At 43.6% G+C, this 18,826-nt stretch overlaps 1 protein-coding gene across 1 annotated transcript in view; it reads right to left on the bottom strand.

The window, feature by feature from the left end:
* Positions 1 to 17,282, bottom strand: part of LOC131258939 (protein slit) — a 100,990-nt gene extending 83,708 nt beyond the window's left edge. The window contains exon 1 of the mRNA XM_058260346.1: positions 17,128 to 17,282. Coding sequence (XP_058116329.1) covers positions 17,128 to 17,282 — 155 coding nt within the window. The remainder of the gene's footprint in view (positions 1 to 17,127) is intronic.
* Positions 17,283 to 18,826: the final 1,544 nt, after the last annotated feature.

The following is an 18,826-nucleotide window of genomic DNA, read 5'->3' as shown; positions in this document are numbered from 1 at the left end:
GCTTGCTGTTAGCAGGAGTTGGCGGTAGCGGAACTAGGTATTGGCAGGGGAAAGGATAAACGATTCATTTCTCCGCATCGAACATGTTTGCAATCGTTTTCTCTGTTGAACGATTCTGGTGGAACCGTTTCATTTCTGCACTCAAGTGCACATGCGGTGTCAAAGCCAGGTTGTCCTTCTAAATGGTCACGGATCGTTAGGGATGCAATTAGGTGGACTTGGGGACCATTTATCACCGCTTCGGAATGATGGCGTGAACCTTTTTGAAGTATCATTTCGAAACATACCCTTTCGAAATCCGACTCATTCTACACACCTAGCCGGGGAAGAGTGGAGACAGTTCATTGACAAACAGTTTTTGATGGTTCACTTCTGCCGTCAGAGTGTGCATCGTTCGCATAATCAAAAATACACAGCCCGCATTCTGCCCGACATGAAGTGCGACACATTTCGATCCGCTGATAAATGATGGCGCCAACAAAGGCTCACGGATAAGTGACGCTCTTTCTGACGATTCAACGGCGTTTCCTTTCGAAATACTAGAGAATCGAATCGGGCTTACCTTCAGAGACAAACTTCGACTGTGAAATGATTGCGCGACTTTGCAACACCTGGTCGAACAGAGTGAAGGACCGTACCTCGTATGTACACAAGTTCCTAAACTCAAGCTACACAACCACGAAGCGACGGTGGTCTCTATCAGATCTCCATCCGCCTCTCCGCTCAGCTCAAGAAGGTGAGATGCCACGCGGCTGTCCGAAGTAATTATAAAAACCATTTCTTGACAACTCCCGCCCACTCGAAGAGGTCGTTCCGGCCGTGACTGTGCTGATGTCGATAATTAAGCTACATATCCTCGGCTTCCCGAGAAGCGCTGCAACGGACATCGGCCGGTCGTTTGGTGTCTGCTCGATGCAGATGCGAATCGATTTTTGCCCTGTTCAACACCTACAATTGCCACAGCGAAAAACCAGCCACTCGATTTTGCTGGCAGCCACCAACTATCTGCTCCGTGTGTCGTGTTGACCGGTAATTAAATGCAATCTGCTCCGTGAGCCACCCTTCGGGTGGTTTGCAATCCGGTAAGCTCTTCGTGGTGGTCGGTACGGTTGGTGTAGTGTGCATTTAAATGATGCCGGTATAATCCCGGTTTACGAATTTGTGTGAAAATAGGTTCACTATCTGATTTCGTAGCTTTTGTTTGCGTTCTGTCTTAAGTGATTAAATTAATTACGCCAACAAGCAAGAGTCGGTTAAGTGCCAGCACCAAGTTTGATCGACAAAATGATTGCAACCATTTCGGTTCGATGAAATGGAGTAGGGTTGATCGCAATCGCATACATTTGAAATTTCAAATTAGTGTTCAAGAAAACTTAAATGAACAATTATTTTGGATAAAAGATAAACACTCAACGATCAAATCTTTTGTATGTTATTTATGTGAAGAATATCAGTTTTATAGTAAATATCGATGTAATAACAGTGGTATCATAAAAACCAGGCAGTGCCTTAAATAAAACCTTCATTTTGTTCGATTCGGATGTTCCTTCAGCACCTTTATCAGCCCCTAAACGATGTCGACACACTGACCAGACGTGTGATTCAACATATTTCTGGGTCAATGCTACTAACACAGTCATCAATCAGTCATAGATCATTAAGGCGGCTACGGCAAAACTTTTCAACCGATCAATCTCCTCTCAATATCATCGATTGGGACGCGTGGATACCAGAAAAGTAAAAAAAACTAATCAGTCGACATGTGTATGACAAAGAGAAGAATGGATAAGGAGCGGCTGAAAGAGAAGAAAACTGGCTTAAGGAAATCTCTCGACGTCATTAACCACCTCATCGCCCGTTTGGATTACAGTGGGCGGGAAAGTCGTAACGAGCATGAACCACGAACGAATCCAATCAAACTGATCGGGCCATGGAAAGGTATCCGAAAAAGTAGACGCAAAGTAAACAAAACCAGATCGCAAGAGACAATTTTCGCCAACCAACAAACAAATGAAGCAAAACCAAACAGAAGCGACAAAAACAACAAACGCACACGGTCTCCCGCGGCTGGCACGTACGGAATCCGTTTAATGGACAGTAAAAGAACGATAATGATGCTGATTATCATTTTCCGAGCAACCGGAACACGTCGTTCTCGGCAGTTCAATCAGGATTCCCCAACTCCAGCTCCGCCGCAGAAGAAAATATCTCCTCCAGAACTGCCACCGGTTTGGCGTTCACCAGCGTTGGGAGTTTTCGTGGAGAAGGTTGATCCATTTGTTTACCGGCATGACTTTCAGAACCAGCACCGAGCTCCGTTGCCGGGAGTTGGATGTATATTTCGAAGTTGTCGTTTTAGATTACTTTTCTCCCCGATGGGAGCCACTTCTTGCCCGTCCGGCTTGTGAGTGAAATCGTTCGAACAAATAGTCCGCGTCGCGTAATGACTCTTTGAATGGTAAAGTGGCTAAGGTAAGGCAACGAGGCCGGCGATCTTATGCCTCCGATATTATACCGTTTTTCTCCATACGACACCAGCGAGAGCAATGGAATGGAAAACGTAACATAAAACTACACAACTGACACCAAACGTGCTCCTGTATGGTCGAGTTTGGATTAACTTCGGCACTCGGCGGAGCCCCAATTGGTTATGGTTGGCGCAATGAGGGTTTGCCATTGACTCTGGCATTCCGGTGGGGACTAAAGCAGAAGGTTACACACCATCGGATGCCTGCAGTGGACTACACGTTTCTCTGTCATTGTCATGGCGTAGCATGAATTGCAAGCCTCTGATCTCACACCATCCTTCGATATGTCCGGATCCCACGTGAGATCTGGAAGCAGAATCGTTTACAAGACCTCAGAGGTAGGAAGGAAAATGGAGGGAAGTGATGGCTGCGTCGGTGGAAACCCTTTTCGAGACTAATCGAGCAGCAGTGGAAGCAGAAATACCATCACAAACGGTCGTGCCAGTTGATGGTTGGCGATGATAAATGGATTTTCTCCCTCTCTCAAACCACCTTCCGTGACGCATTCCTCCACCCACAAAAGCTACAGCTTTCATAGAGCTCCAATCGATTCTCCTCCGTACGATGCCTGATTCTAGCCACTGGCGATGAGATGGCTGCTTTTATTCGATCTCATTTAAATTGCCCACCATCGGTGGAGGCTTCAAGGGAGCCTAATAGGCCTACAATAACAACACGTCCGAGGTTCGCTGAAGCTCCGTTTGCCAGCTTTGCTGACCTCCTCCCTATACAGAATACACATTCAGATACTCCGGGAGCAATCCGGAGTCGGAAACGGCGTTAAAGCGCTGTGGCTGGAAGGGACAGTGGTTCGATATTAGTTTTACGATGCATCTAATTGCGGGATTGAAATTCCGGCATTTCCAGCCTCCGATCGCCGATTGTGTTACTGTGACGACAAATGGGACTGCTCTGCCGATCACTTCCACTACATGTTCGTTGCCGCGTAGCAGTTGTCTCGGAAATCACCTAAGCTCCTAAGCAGCTTTTAGCAGACAAGCTGTCGGAATCGGGCCGTGAATCATCGGTGCTGATGCTATTGGAAGGCTTTAAGAGCAGTGTTTAGAAGCAATAAAGCTTATTAGCTTAGAAGGAGTAGAGGTTTCATGCGTTTTGGCTTATGAACCTCGATTTTCGATTTGGAATGCCGAGTTCATGTAGTGTTAAGAATACATTATATTTTCATCAAATCGTTAACATGAGATGTATCAACAAATTTAGGAACCTAAAACTAAAATAAAATGTCTTTTGTAATGCTTCTTATCATACATCTTAACTCCAATGCTGAATGAAAAAAATACTTTTTTTCAATCAGTTACTAACAATCCTTTCCAACGAAGCATAACATTATCACTGTTTCCGCTTGGATAATTTTTACGAATCTTATAATTGTACAAGCTTTTCCTGTCAGGATTCTGTGCTTCGAGGGGATAATAATTGAAAGGTAGCATGATTTTTCCCAGTACGCATGGAGTTATCAAAAGCACACTTCCCGAATATCTGCCTATAATTTCGAATGATTTATTGGAGAGGCACTTCCAGTCAAGCACGTGACCAAATTTCAGATTGCTCCGTGACCATACTTGAGAACAGCGCAAAAGAACTTGAGTTGATTGGCTTAGATCGTTGATGGTTGTGAAACATACGTTTCAGGAATTTATTACAAAAATCCAGAACAAAATGTTTCACAGAATCGAACCAAGCAACCTGTAACCGAGTTCTCAGGCAGCTTCGAAAATCGATAACATCCCACTTGCTGCCCATCCTGCCACGATGGCCCACTTTTTCGTCGTAGCAGCAGTTTCAAGTGCCATTGAGTGGTGAAGCAGTTGCCTAAATCGCTCGGGGCACCATGAATGCTTGCTTCGAAACATTGTAAGAGAAAACGATGGGGGGAAAATCTGAACTTTTCGGAACTGATCCAGCGAACGGGACCAAGGTAAACGTATCGATCCTTTTGCGGAAATCTTTCCCACTCGAAAGATTTTTCCGCAGAGAGCGGTATTTTTTCCTAGCGGGAGGAAAGAAACGATTGTCATCGTGGTTGTGGATGCAATGGGTGGTTTTAAAGCTTGCCCGAAGTTGAAAACAATTTAGGGATTGTTTACCAGAGCGTGCGGGAAAGAGAGAAAAGTACAAAAAAGAGGAAATCGTGAACATTACAACGCAGGACGATAAAGTGCGCCCGGGGCATTGTGAGAGCTGGAGTGTTGTTGCTTCCATGATAAGGGATCCTAGGGGTAAATTGTTGTCCTTCTGGCTTACCACGACCAGCTCGGCAGCACGGAACGATGAAAGGAATGCAACCGTACCACGCTCCGGGGCAAAGGTAGATGGGCGGGTGAAAAGTTTTCCCTCAAGAATTGAGCCAAACTTTTCGTCCAGCTAGCTCTACGTTGGAGAACGGGCAGGGTCGAAACGTAGCTTTGTTTCCTTCTTGCCCCAACATAATGACGATGGAAGGTTGGCCAACGATTCGTTCCTCCCGCTGGGAAAACGAATGGGAGTTGGATGTTTAGACAAACTGTGGGCTATTTAGATCAGGATAGGGGCACAAAACAGGACTATCCTTGCATAGAACTCTCGACCCATCTGGGAGAATTCGAACAATGCCAACAGACCCAGCACAAAGTCAACAGAAAGACCCTGTTTCAGTAGCGACAGGGCAGTCTGCTGGATAAAAGATGTTTTAATAATGTCCCTGAACCATAGTTACCCAAAGAAACGGCCAGATGATAGTAAAGGTAGTGGTAGTTCGAAGCATTTCATACAAGAGGTAAAATTCTAGAACCCAGAATTCTCCAAATATTCCCGTTTCGGTTGGCATGCCATATACTCGAAGTTCCTTTGTTGTAATTATGCTGTAGATTACCAAAAATTAGAGAAGAATGTATCTATTAAGGAAAATAAAAATAAGCACTATACAACTGCACTCGGAACGAGAAAGGCAACGTAAACAACAACCAGTAAATACATCGAACAAACAACCTTACACAAGCAGCAGCAATATTCAAATATTTAAAAAAAAATGTATAATTAAAAAGGCAATCATTAGAAGATATGGTATTTTTTACAAACTTATGAAAAATTATTTAAAATTCTCTGACGTACAACTATAGACACTTTTGAAGAGAAAACCCGAAACACAACAAAATGGATAAACAAATGAAATTCGTGGGATTGCTGGTTTTTACTGTTAGAGATGACATAAATCTTTTTCGAGTACGCAAAACTCTACGGTTGAAACTAAAACAACATACACAATACAATTGCCATAATGGAAGGTGTCAAAATTGGGATCCGCATCAGCACTGGCTCGTTAAGGGAGGCAATAAATCTCCTTCATCGCTGCGGCAAACCTGCTACACGCAAAGCCGTAGCCGTCATTCGCAGAGCAGAGATGATGGAAAGATTTGTAAAACCTGCGCGAGTGGGCAAAACGGCCGAGGAGAAGAATCGCAGCGGTTCCGTAATTGTAAATCATTTTCGCCTCATCTACTCCCGATCCATCTGGAATCTCCATCTCTCTGGTTTGGATCTCGGGTTTCTCTAACCAGCCCTCTACCTGCCAGAAAATGTGCCAAAGTGCCAAAGTTTATTATTTACTTTGCATTTAACGAGACGCAAACGGTCGATCGCTGTCTCTGGCTGCCTTCTGTGAGACTATAGCTCGGTTCCTTCGCCCAAACGATGTGTGTCTCTGCCGACTTCTGACCGTCGAAACCGGTTGAAGATCATCACAAGAAGCCGGTGTGGAGGGCAGCCGGGGATTGGAGCTGACGGATGAACCACCCAACAACTCCGTCCGTCAATTATGGACATGCAGCTGGAGTGCGGCAGCGAACGTGCGACGGAAAGATGTATGGACGTGTTTTATGACTTCTCCTTTTTACATTCATTTCATTCAGCTGTTTTAATGTAGCCCATTCCTCATCGTGTCATTTGCCATTCGCAAGGTTTCATGCGGGATGGTTACTTTCGCACCGTGGCGTACTTTGTTTGACGCAGCGGTTCCTTCTCTTCTCTGGGTCAGAATCAGCGTATTTGGTGAGCCGACGAAGGGCCCTACTGGCGTATCGTACTGTCTCGTTAATGAAATTAATACTGCGCGAAATGGAAATGTATGTGGCGGAAAGTGCAGCAAATGGTCTGTGTCAGGTCCTCTACCAGGTCGGTCTGGTGTGGCACTGGCGCTAGCGCTTTCTACCGTTTGTTACCGTTGAAAAGGGATTGAAGGAGGACTCCCCAGGCTGCTTGGTACTGGTTTGATGTACGCCGATCAAGAGGCACAGATCAAACGATCCACACCTTTGATCACGGCAAACTATAATTGCATTTCACGGCAAGTTCGAAAAATGCAGAAATAATTACTGTGAGCTGCATCGACAACATTATGGAGAGAAACTATTTCTTTTAGATTACAGTTTGATTGAACGTTGCCCTTCGTTTGTTAAATCCCATGAACGAGAAGCTTCTACACTTATAGACCATGATTTGGCCATGATTGCACGGCCAGTGAAATTGGAAAATTCCCAGCGAGCAGTGAGCTGTGTGATCGCAACCCAAAACCGAGCAATGTCCGGAATTACAATCAACATAAATTGCCAAAGTTGCCTACGGAGCCTCCAGTGTTTCGCGGAAGGCAATTTTCGTCCAGCGTCCGCATCGATCCGAAGGTTGTAGGGGTTTTCTGGTTTCCTGGGAATGCTTTATAGCGTCCGTTCGGACAAGCGGCTCCTGGTCGTCGTGCTCCAGTAATCGCCGCGTTTGAAGGAAAAGAGTGATGGTAGCCGGGCAACCTGTATTGTTTCGCCACACTGCCGAAACCGGAGTTCTTCTATCGGTAATGCCTACAATGTCAAACTGAACATTTGGCCGAACGCTTGCTCCATTGCAAAACGAACGAGGACAAATTGGTATTGTCCTTCCGGGAGCCTGAAGGAACGAGTACCTTTTGGTTAATTTGTGCTGTAACGTCTAACTAGAAAATGCTTGTTCTTGCTATATTTTCCTTCTCTGTGCCTACGACCAGACAAGGTGTCTGCCAAAACGGGAAGCGTTCAATCGTAATGTTGTTCCTGTCCCCTGCACCGTCCGAACACGATTAAGATTCGTATGGATAGCCTTTGGGACGAAAACGACTTTATTCGGGACATGCTATCGCAAACTATCCGGTTCCAGATATATCCGTTCCACGTAATATGAAGATATTGCACACAATCGCCCTACATCGGTTGGGCGGTATCGAAAATGGTGCGGGCGTGATGGTTCGGAAATTTGTACTACCGGAAGCTCTCGTTACTAACAACGCAAGCTATTCATTGCCTTTCCAACCTACCCGAATTTGTTTCTGCTGAACGATTCACTCGTTCTGGCGTGCTGCTGAAGACCTCACTCCATTCTAAAAAATCTGTATTGATTTTAAAGTCACTGGTTCCATGATACCTTGAAGAAGTGAACTTCGGATTTGTAATACAGTATCTTAGTGTCCTACGTTAGTTTTCTTACAAAAGTCAATTTACAGGAGAAGAAGTAACTTCAACATGTTCTGTTTACCCAAGAAGGTTTTATTGTCAGTACCATTAGTACAAGAAAAAAGTATTAGAAGCTCGATTATTGACACCATCAGTTTGATTGCGAGAAGAAAGTGCAATAATACGTTTGCTTAAGCTGCGATATTTTCTGCCAAACATGCAGTTCACGATTGATCCATGACACCGCTGTGCAACCCGGGGGCCAAAACGGATGAAGAGAAGCATCCGCTGTAATGCACCGTCTGGAACAGTCAACAGATTGAACACGATGCCAAACTTCCCCCGCTAGTTGAAGTACCCCGTCTGGTACTGCGGCGCTTCGATGGCTTCACTGGGACTAAAAAGCGCACTCAACGCATCTCGTTTGACTTCAAACCCCGAAAGGGCACGTTCGAACGAACTTGCCTCCGATTTCTGCCAAAGTGTGAGAATAAAACGGAGGAAAATGTTAAAAAATAAAACGTTTCACAAAAAACCCGTGCCAAGCGCAGTCAGTCAGTCAGTCCGTCAGTTATTGACGTCTTGCAAGGGGCACCGGGTGGAGAGCAAACCGAGCAAGTAATGTGAAACGGGTGAAAGAAAAGTGGCCCACTAAGCACTTTTGCCATTCTCACGTCATAAACTTGCTCCCTGCGAACTTTGCGAACGGAACGGCGATGGTGTGACAGAAGAAGCGTGACGATGGGGCGGATCTGCTGTGAAAAAGCACCGTGGCGGAATCTGCACGCAACACTTTTCATGTTGACCCGCCGGCTAAGATGTGACAGCCGTGACGACGTTCGCTGCCAGCGCCGGAACCCTCTCGGTTTCGGTTGATGAAAGCGAGCATTCCGGTTTTGGGAGGGCTGATGATGGAAGAAGTAATCATAGCCCGAACCCTGTTGGCCACCCATTGAGGGTTTTTGCAGAGCACCTCCAACCAGTGACCAGTGAGCGGCTTCCGTTTCTGCTGGAAGGTGAGGTTTTTGTAGGTCATTGTTTGCAACGAACACAACGTGGTCGTTTGTCATCGTGTGCAAAATCGTTAATCGAGCCGTGCTCATTTTTTCTCTTCCCAATCCTTAATAGCCGTGTAATCATCGCCAGAAAACGCAGAATACCGGAAGAACCACAGCCAACGTGAAGGACCATGACGAAACGCGACCAGAAGCTGATGACATGGGTTTTCACGGACGTCACCAAACAAAGTCTCGACGATGGGTCGAGTTCGGTAGATCGTAACAGAATGCTGTCTCACGGCCAATTTAGGGTGGTCTTAGTTTGCAGTATCCCCTTCCTTTTCAGACTAATTGAGGTTACCACATGTAAGCTTCCACAGACTCTCGCAAACGTACATTTACGTGCGGAGACGTCGCACATTCATTTGTCTCTCGAAAGCCTTGAATGATAGTTATTCTTTTTCTTGGGGAAATTTTTCGAAAGTCAGCTCGGTTTGTGCGGCAGGCTCTAATACAAGTATTCACCCAACTAGTACGTCCGTTTCCAAAATAAAGTACTTTAAAATGATTGTTTGACATTTAATGGAACGATAACGTTTGCTTAATGTCAAAAAGAAATTGAAATTTGATATAATTTATTGTTTGCTACAGTTCCGCAATTCTGTGAATTTTAAAGCCTAGGTTAAGTGACGTTTTACCAGGTTTCAATTTTCCTTTTTAAGCATTAATACAAATAAATTCAGTGAGTTTCACAAGTAGTATTCATTTCTAAAATAAATTTTGAATGATGCTAAAAACAACTTGGTACAACGTATCCGGCTGAAACGGCTTCCAGGAGGAATTCGATCAGACCCCGGACGTCCAAAATAGTGCAACGTTAGTGAATGCACGTTGTCATCGAAATGTACGCGCCAGCTGCTGCCCTTAAAGAACGACGTCGAGCGGACTGGGAATACGGTGAAGAAAAACTTTTCAAATTCTCAGCTTGTTGCCACACTGTAGTGGATCTTCAGAAACTTCACCATAGAGATGGCACAAGGGGGGTGCGTTGAGGGGTATTGGTTGTAGTTTTATTTTGCGCAACTACTCTGTGGGAACGCTGCAGAACTTCATCCAAATTGAAGATACCGCACACCGTGGATAGGAGAGGGTTCTCTGGTAGGGTTCTTGAGAGGAAAGTTTGCGGAATCCACTTCCGCCATGTCCCAACTGGTCCTTCCGTGTAGAGGTAATCCCAACCGACCGTGGATGGGAAGCTCGAGCCAAAGTCGGCAAACAAGTTGGTGTAATTTAATATAAATTTATGAATGTCAAAGTGGATTTGTCCGAAGCGGAGGGTTCGTTTCGCGATGTTTTTCCTCCACTCTTCGTTTGCTACATGGCAACAACGCAGGTCGTGCTGGGATCGAATTAAGGATCTCCGTTTGGCTGGAGCTGCACAAATGCCACACGGAACGGTTGTGCATCAACTGATTGCTGAGAAATTGAGTTCGGAATTGCGGTTGGCTGCATTCGGTAACGCCATTGCCGGGTGAAGCGTTTCCACGGAATAAGTCAATGTGTTGTTCGTGCTGCTTCCGTTTGGGAGAAGCTTTAATTTTGTAGTGCTTTTTCTAACACACGACGCCAGTAAAATACCTTCTCAATGACGTAGAATATACGATGGAAGTAAGCGGATTTACTCAACAGTTTCTCGTATGGGAAGGATTTACCTGTCCATACATCTGTTCTTGGCTTCAGAATGTATTGAAACTCGCTTAGCTGTGAAATTCATACAATTTTCCGCTTTATAAAACTCTTTTTAAAAGTAATGAAAAGTTTGCGTTAATGCCAAAACAAACCAAAATAGTTTACCTTTGCTTGGTTGTGTGCGAATGAATTGGAATGGTGCAGCGTTGGCATCAACTGTCGCACTAAAATATTTGTGCCTCAAAGCCTCTACACAAAAAATGAAAGCTTTCACCAGGCATACCTATATTTTCCACTAAGAGGCGAGAAAATTCTTGACAAAATGCAACACCGTCACCCTGGGGGGAAAAAAAAGATAAGCGCACAAAATGTCTAAAATCTTCACCGTGCCATCCGGAAGCTACCAAAAGTTTCCCAGTCGTGGTTTAAAATGAGCGAAATAACGGAATCTCACCAAAGAGAATTCCGAAAAACGGAGGAAAAGCAAAAGGCAATAATGAGATTGCAGATTCTCTGCAGTTTTCCGCCCGACGCAGGAGTTGTTGCATCCGCCTCGCAACGTGAAATTCCCATCGCTACGGTGTCAAACGGGCTCATGCTGAGGTGAAGGTGAAACGCTAGCAATAAGGAATAGTGCAACGACAAATCTTTTTAACCCGTATTAGAGGCTGTCGGATGATTTTCCTGAGGGGATCCTAAGGTCGAATGGTTGAAGAAAAGGATTTCCGGACGATATTTTCCATCCCGTTGCTTGAGAGATTCCAGTTTCATTGCTGACGCAGCAGGTTTTCTAGCTTCGTTTGGTATCTCCGGAGCAAGTTAGAATCCGCTTGTGAAACACTTAGGAATGGATGTGTTGTTGGTGGAATGTTCGGACACATGTGTTGGCACCAAATCAGAAATCCTATTAATTCCCCCAAGTGTGACCCTCAGACGCGCTAGTAGGAAAGAAAATCTGCACGATGCCATCCGAAGAATTTCGAGCGAACCTTCATATCTTACTGCAGCAACAGACACGTCCAATTCGCAGCTCTGGTCAAGACAGTCACGAAACGGAATTTCCGCTCAAGGAATCCGAGAATCTGGACTCCAATACGGCTAGTTTCTAGACCACCACCAACATGTGACTGATCTTTTTCAGCTGCCAAAATATGGAAATAGTAGTAGGATAACCTTTCTGCAGTGTTTTTCACATTGTACTGCGCGTAGGCGACGAGGACTTGCCACAACAATGGGTTTACAGGATTCTTTAAAAAAAAGGATAGATACATTGTCCTTTGTTTCCGATGAGTTGGGACCACTCGTTACGTAGCGGCCCTTCCACTCACGATTTTGTTCATTGCCATTTATCACATCCAATTTTCGGAACTGCTTCTTTTTGAGGACATTGAAAGAAATGGTTCGCCCTGAGTAGGCATTTTATTTATGGCTAAAATATTCGACCTCTCACCGCAGCCCCATAAACGTGGAACAGAATGGCTGAAACATAGAAAAGCTCTGCCGAACAACAAAGAAAATCTGGTTTTTCTTGTTCCATTTCTAGACACAGAACATCTACGGCTAAGGACAACCATTATATTCCTTGCTTTACTTCTTTTCTTGTGGCTTTTACCATGTGTCACACAAGTTTATCGGTGAAGTTAGCGTTGTTTAGTGGTTGATAAAGTGCGAAAGCTGTCTTCAGGAGTTGGATCGTCCGCAAATCAGGCCACTAAGGAACACGCACAACTTGTAGAGCGGAAATATTGTGTTTCGTGATGGGGTGCGTGAAGTTATGATTGAAAATCCACACTCACATAAACAAGGCCTCCGTAACTTTGAACTCCCCGTAAAGTTTGACTGTGTATCTCTGTCTTTCTCGTCTGATTGTACCAACAGTGGCCAGGGCATGGAAGGATATTGAGTAGCATTTCTTCGCATGATGATATGGTCGATACTGTTGTGAAAGTTTGATTTCACTTTCATTGGCTTGTGAGAACGAGGAAAAGCGATATCGTAAAAAGCGATAAGGTCCTATCATCCTTTCAGCACCGAGTGGTGTGGAAAGGATACGAGTGAAACGAATGCTACACAGCCAAAACAGACCAAATATTTACGACCTGCCTAATGGACTTATGGAATGCGTGCCGTAGCGTTCTTCGTCGTGTTGACCTTTTCTTCGTTTCTCCATTCTCGGCAGGGCACCTTATCTACGGCTAGGAAAGTTTGCTTTTTGTTGGAGTGTTTGGTTTCACTTTCTCTTGTGTGCGTGGCTCGTTTTATGGCTTCGAGTGTCGGTTGTTTTTGGGATTTTATGTTCCAGCTTTATTGCTTTATCTAATGGAATGATGGAAAGCATTTTAGGCAGAACGCATTGCTAGGAGGTGGCAATGATAGCTTCTAGAACGCTGTCGATTTTGTGAAGACTGATGGCAAGAGCGAATTGTTTGATTTCCGATGAGTCATGTTTGTCACGCATCATCGGTTCACTGTGGACCACCGGGCGTCTCCATTAAGGGTGTTAATTAGTGGGCCATCAATGATGGCTGCCGTGGCAAAAGAGCCATAAAACAGGGATTTTTCCACTACATTTCACAATACATTTCCCATCAAAGAAATAAATTAGAGATATAAAAATGCGATTTGAAATCAAACACGATAAGTAAGCAGCCACAAAATAACTTTGATTGCACTTGGTCATAATATTTTTCTTATAGCTATAAATAAATGCACAACAATTTGTACAAAAAAGGAAAAGAATAATTTTTGTAATAAAAACAAATACTATACCAAAAAATTACTAGGCAGTATATACAATATGCACCACTTGAAAGAAAAAAATGAAACCATTTGAATAAAAACGTATTTGTATGTATTGTGGAATAATTGATAGGGAATACCTTATTGGATTAAAACCTCCTCAGTTCTATATTTCAGAATCCGTTTTCAATTTTCGTATCGGAACAGCAACAGATACCAACCATGAAATGCTCAATACGGCGTGCCGTTGGTGGTTCACGCTTGCTGCTCATTCTTGTCCCCTTCTTCGTGTTTTCAGACATGTGAGTTTTCTTCGACCTTTCCCTAGACTGGATATAAAATATCTAACAAGTCACCTTCGCAACACCTTCTCCAAGGTAGACTTGGAGTGGGATTCAACACTTGTGTAGCTTCCTTTATGGTCAAACTATTGCAACACGGAACCCTCAGTGTAAAAAACAAGCAGGAAAAGCATATATTTTCCTTCCTCGTTGACTTCTGGCGTATGTCGTGTGCCGTAAAGAACCTGCATATTCAGCTACTCGTTATTCTTTGAAAACGAAATGAAAGTTTCGCTGCTACGAGGGTTGCCACTCCGATGATTTATGATTGCGAAAAGATAATAAAAAAAACGTACACCACTCTTTGACGTTTTACACCGTACGATATGTTTGCTTTCAATTGCTTTCAATTATGTTAAACTGCTAACGAGCAGTTCTCCTTTCGATGAAGAAGGTGGGAAAAAACCGACGAAAGCATCATGTCGTTAGTGAGCTCTACACATGTAGCTAGAATTTTGTCAGCACAAGACATTCTTATCACGAAGGGGAGATATTTCAGGTTAATTTTAACTAAGTACATTGAAAGAAATAACATATGCGCCATACGTTTAAACAAAACTGTTCGTTGTTATACTCACGTAGTTGTACTACATTACTAAGTTATAACATTGCTGTTTCCATGATGGTTTACCATGAATTCACCTTTACCGTTCATTCAAATAATTTGTTATGCTTCCAAACAAAACTTTCCAACACACGCCCAACCTCAATGCTGTACAACATTGATTCCGAAAAAAAAGAAAGTAAAAAGGCCCATCAGTGTTCTATGCTCTTCACAGCTGTGTTCCGTACGGTCAAGTTTCAGCACTAATCGCCCAATTTACTCTCTAATCCATTTGTAATTCAACAAATCAACACACACCCCCGGACTGGGAAAACTTTGAGTAGCCTTAAAGGTTGCCAAAGGAATTAATTTACTCCTCGAACACCCTCACTTCCCAACCTTTGAAAACATCGCCAGCGGGGAATCAGGGAATCACAGCGGAGCATTTTGCGAATTGCTTTGTTTATCCTGCAATTACGTGAGTACCGCTGCATGAAAATGATTATCTGATCGATCTTCCCATTCCCCTAACATGCAAACAGTAGTATGCGGGCGTGAAGCAGCATGCAGTAGTTGATTCGGTTAGTTCTGAAATTGAGTTTCTCTCATACAGAGAACTTGTAACAGACGGGGCTTATAAACAAATGCACTGACCACAATATGTTCGAACGATAAACTTAGAAACCGCTCTATGGTCATGAATTTCAACATATCAAATTGAGGAATAGAAATGAAAATTGAATTTCGTTGTGTACTAGAAAAATCAATAGTAACGATCAACTAATAACATACATTTATTATAGGAAAATTAGGTATCTATATTACGAAAATCTAAAAAATCCAACTAAATAATTATCAATCCTTTTCAAACAAACCGGTTGTGGTCGTCACGCACCAAAAACTCACACAAACTATCTTCCCAATATGAAACGCATTCAAGTAAAGGCTCGAAATTACCCTTTAACGCTAATGCCCCCGCGTAATGGATTGAGTGGCGCCCAATAGTACATTTCATCATTATTTAAATGGCTCTCGAGTCTAGATGGGGAGCTGTTCTGCTGCAAGTACTAAACAACCGGTAGGCTCGCGTTGGACTGGTTGGCATTACACTTGATGTAGCTTCCAGACCGGCACCATTAGCCGGCGAAACTCGCTGTCATGAATAAACAATAATCCCGAAAAACAATCCCACTAACGACGGTACCGACAACACATATCTCATCGGCGTAATTCGCCAACACTAAAACACCCCCGGCTCAAACTCAACCCGGTTCGCTTTATCTGCGGTAGTGTTCCGGTTCGCTTACACGACTAAACATGTCATACATGTTCCCGTCTGTACTTCGATGGTGAAAACATGCCGCGACGAGGGCGAAGAAGACGGAGCACACCTTCCGCAAAACCCCATCAACGGGACAATCTTTCCATTTCGTTGATTTCTGCTTGACTCATGACCTGCCAATGTCTAACCCAACCCCGCACTCGATTTCAGATGGTAGGCAATGGATACGGGCGTCTTCGGGCGTGTGTGCTGCTTGTTTTTCCTGATTATAAATTTCCACTTCCATGCCACCGATCTAATTAATCTCGAAATAATTGACAACATGATAGAACGCAAATTTATGTTCCACATCCGGCGGCGCAGCGGAAAATTGTCTGCGTGGTGAAAGTTAATCGTAGCGTTTGCCACACGTTAGCACGGTGGATTGTAGTTTCGGGTAAGGCCTTGTGCTTTGTTGGTGGTTTCGCTAATGTTACCGTTGTTTGGTAGGATTTATGCCAAGTATACATGCTGTCGCAATTGAACCAAGCATCGGGGATGGGGGTGGTTAGAAACCAAACCGCAAATGTGACACCTCATGTTTAATCGTCCAATCATGAGTAAAACGGTAATACTTTAGGCACTGAAAGGTAAATACAACTGATAAAAGGGAACGACATTGAGTAAGTTTTTAAAGTTGAACAAAACCCTTCAAATTTGTTCAACTAGATTCATTTAAATGTGTAAGAAATACACGTCAATAGATTTACAAGAAATACAGCAAACAGAATCTTTCAAAGCATGCCTAGAAAGGTAATACTCAATTTATCTCAAATGCTACTACAGAAAGCTAGCAAAACCCAGCAACACTAATCTCCTCATAATGTAGCGAAAGTAGATCTCGCCTAGACAGAGAGTGATGTTTGAGAGAAAATCAATTTTTCATCAGTTAGAAAAATCAATCAAGCAATCACCATTATTGCCGCTGGAGCGATTTTTCGCAATGGGCCGGCAGGGAACCGAGTCAGACTTCCCCAACCGATCAACCCCCTAATCGAGGGATGCAAGTCGAACCGATAACTCCGTGCGATAATAATCGATTCTGTCCACACACGCGCGCCCGCCAACAACCATTATTCCATCTGCTCACGGACCGCTGTCAGCGCGAATGTCGGCCCGGAAACTTACCGCCACGTTCGAGCCGAGGAAGCGTTTGGCGCCAGGGCGCTACAGGCAAATACATATTTAATGAACTTTGTAATGGTTTGATATAATATGTAGCAACTCCGGTGGAAAGCGGTAACCCAACGAGGGGACGAGGTTGTTTCCTTGAGCGGATGGATGTACTATGTCGGTACAACCGCCATTACTTCTGCATCGTCCAACGTACACCAGACCGTTGTTTGCCCGTTGGCGAACGTTGGTCGCGCGATCGGGTAAATAGTGCGCCATATGAGCGCGACAAGAGGTCGTCGACGAGTGCAACACGTTCTGACTGGCTGCGTGGGTGTCTCACGATTGGCAGGGCACACACTCTAAATTTCAGTCCTCACCGTCTGGCCGATTTATCTATAACGTATGAGCCTAGATTGCCGTTCACCCTATCGCACCGTTCAGCAGATACGGCTCGTATGAAGGCCACGGTCACCTTTGAAACCTTCTCGTTTGCAAGTGAGATTTGAACTACGTTCTTGGTGCTGAAACACATTCTTTTAATGAATAAATAAAAACATTATAAATTAATCTACTGGAAATTGCAGCCCTTTAGTTTTAACTTTTATCAGACAGAGTCAGCAGTAATGAATATTCCCATTCTATTAAATTCAGCCTATTTAACATCAATAAGTCAATAACCAAGTCCAAACCAATATTACCTCTTGTTAATTTCCTTTGTTCGGAAAGAGTCTTGGAAGTGCCAATAATTTCCTTCGAAGCCAGAATAAAGGTGCGGTTTGCGCTGCAGACCGGTTGACATTCAAACTGTCTGCACGGCGCCATCGTAGCATTTGCTTGTGGCTATTTTGCACCCAAGAAAGCGTCTGTCATATCCCACAGCAGTATTCGAGTAGCTCTATGCTATCCCAGCCAATGTGGATCGTAATTGTGAAGTTTAACGAAACACTTTGTTAGTTTCTTCGTGCATCTTACTGAATCCGTGTTCCGGATCGATTCTATTCCTCGTCTTGGCTTTATTAGCGAGTTGGTAATAAATTGCTTATGTTATTGCAACCGATTCTGCATACATTTTTAAAGGGGCCGAGTCGAAACAATGGCAGAAAACGACATGGATAATACGTTCGACCGAAGGGTGAGTACTTTCGAAGGATAAGGAAACGGAAGCCCAAGTGTCGTATGGTGGCGTTTGGTACCTTGGTGACACTGACGATGACAGGATGACAGCACGATAATTAAGCGTTGAATAAATGATGACGTGACGCGAAAAGAAAGTTCCCGTAGGTAGAACGTAACCCATGGGAAGATATCCTTCGCATATCTTGGATGGAATGATGCCCTTGGGAAAAAAATGTAATGTAAAGGAAACGACTGTAAATATGCTCGAACGAAGAGCACTATCATAAAATTCCAACTACTATGTTGTATGTAAACTATGTTTTCCCGAGAAAGTATTGGGCGTTACATAAATTGCTATTTTTACTAAAATTTTGTTGAGTGAATTTTGGTTTATTCATTGCAGAATTGCAGAACAACTTCCAAAATGCATTACGTCCAAATGCTTGCGTAGAATCTGTTCCAAAATGTACAAAATCCACTTGAATTTGGCATTTGTGAACAACAACCACCAGCAAACTCATGAAAAATACGTGAAATAAGCACTGTTTCCAGTGCACTTGGGCACTTCGTTTCATCCACGGTGCTGCAATGGTTCGCTTGTAATTGAACAAGTGCGTTGAAGTGCGGGAACGAGCCAACAAACAAGAGTTTGTTGTGGTACGTTTGCTGAAAAAGTATAAAATAGGGTATACATAAAAGTAGCCTTAATGGTACTTGGCCACTCGTGATTTCAGTCAACGATATAATTGGAATCATAACGCATAACCACAAAGGGTTCGTTTTTCAAAACGGTTACGTTATGGAACGTACTACTGTATTTCCCTCAATTGTCAAAGTAGTCTAAAAAGTAAACTAATAAGGAATAAAAAGGAATTATTTAAGAATCAATAAAAAATGTGACAAATCGGCTTACGACTTACATATAACTTGTACATCAATATTATTAGTTCCGCAAACAAC

The sequence above is a fragment of the Anopheles coustani genome, chromosome 3 (assembly GCF_943734705.1).
Source record: "Anopheles coustani chromosome 3, idAnoCousDA_361_x.2, whole genome shotgun sequence".
Lineage (NCBI taxonomy): Eukaryota > Metazoa > Arthropoda > Insecta > Diptera > Culicidae > Anopheles > Anopheles coustani.
The sequence above is the reverse complement of the archived record's forward strand: the minus strand, read 5'-3'. Positions and strand labels throughout refer to the sequence as shown.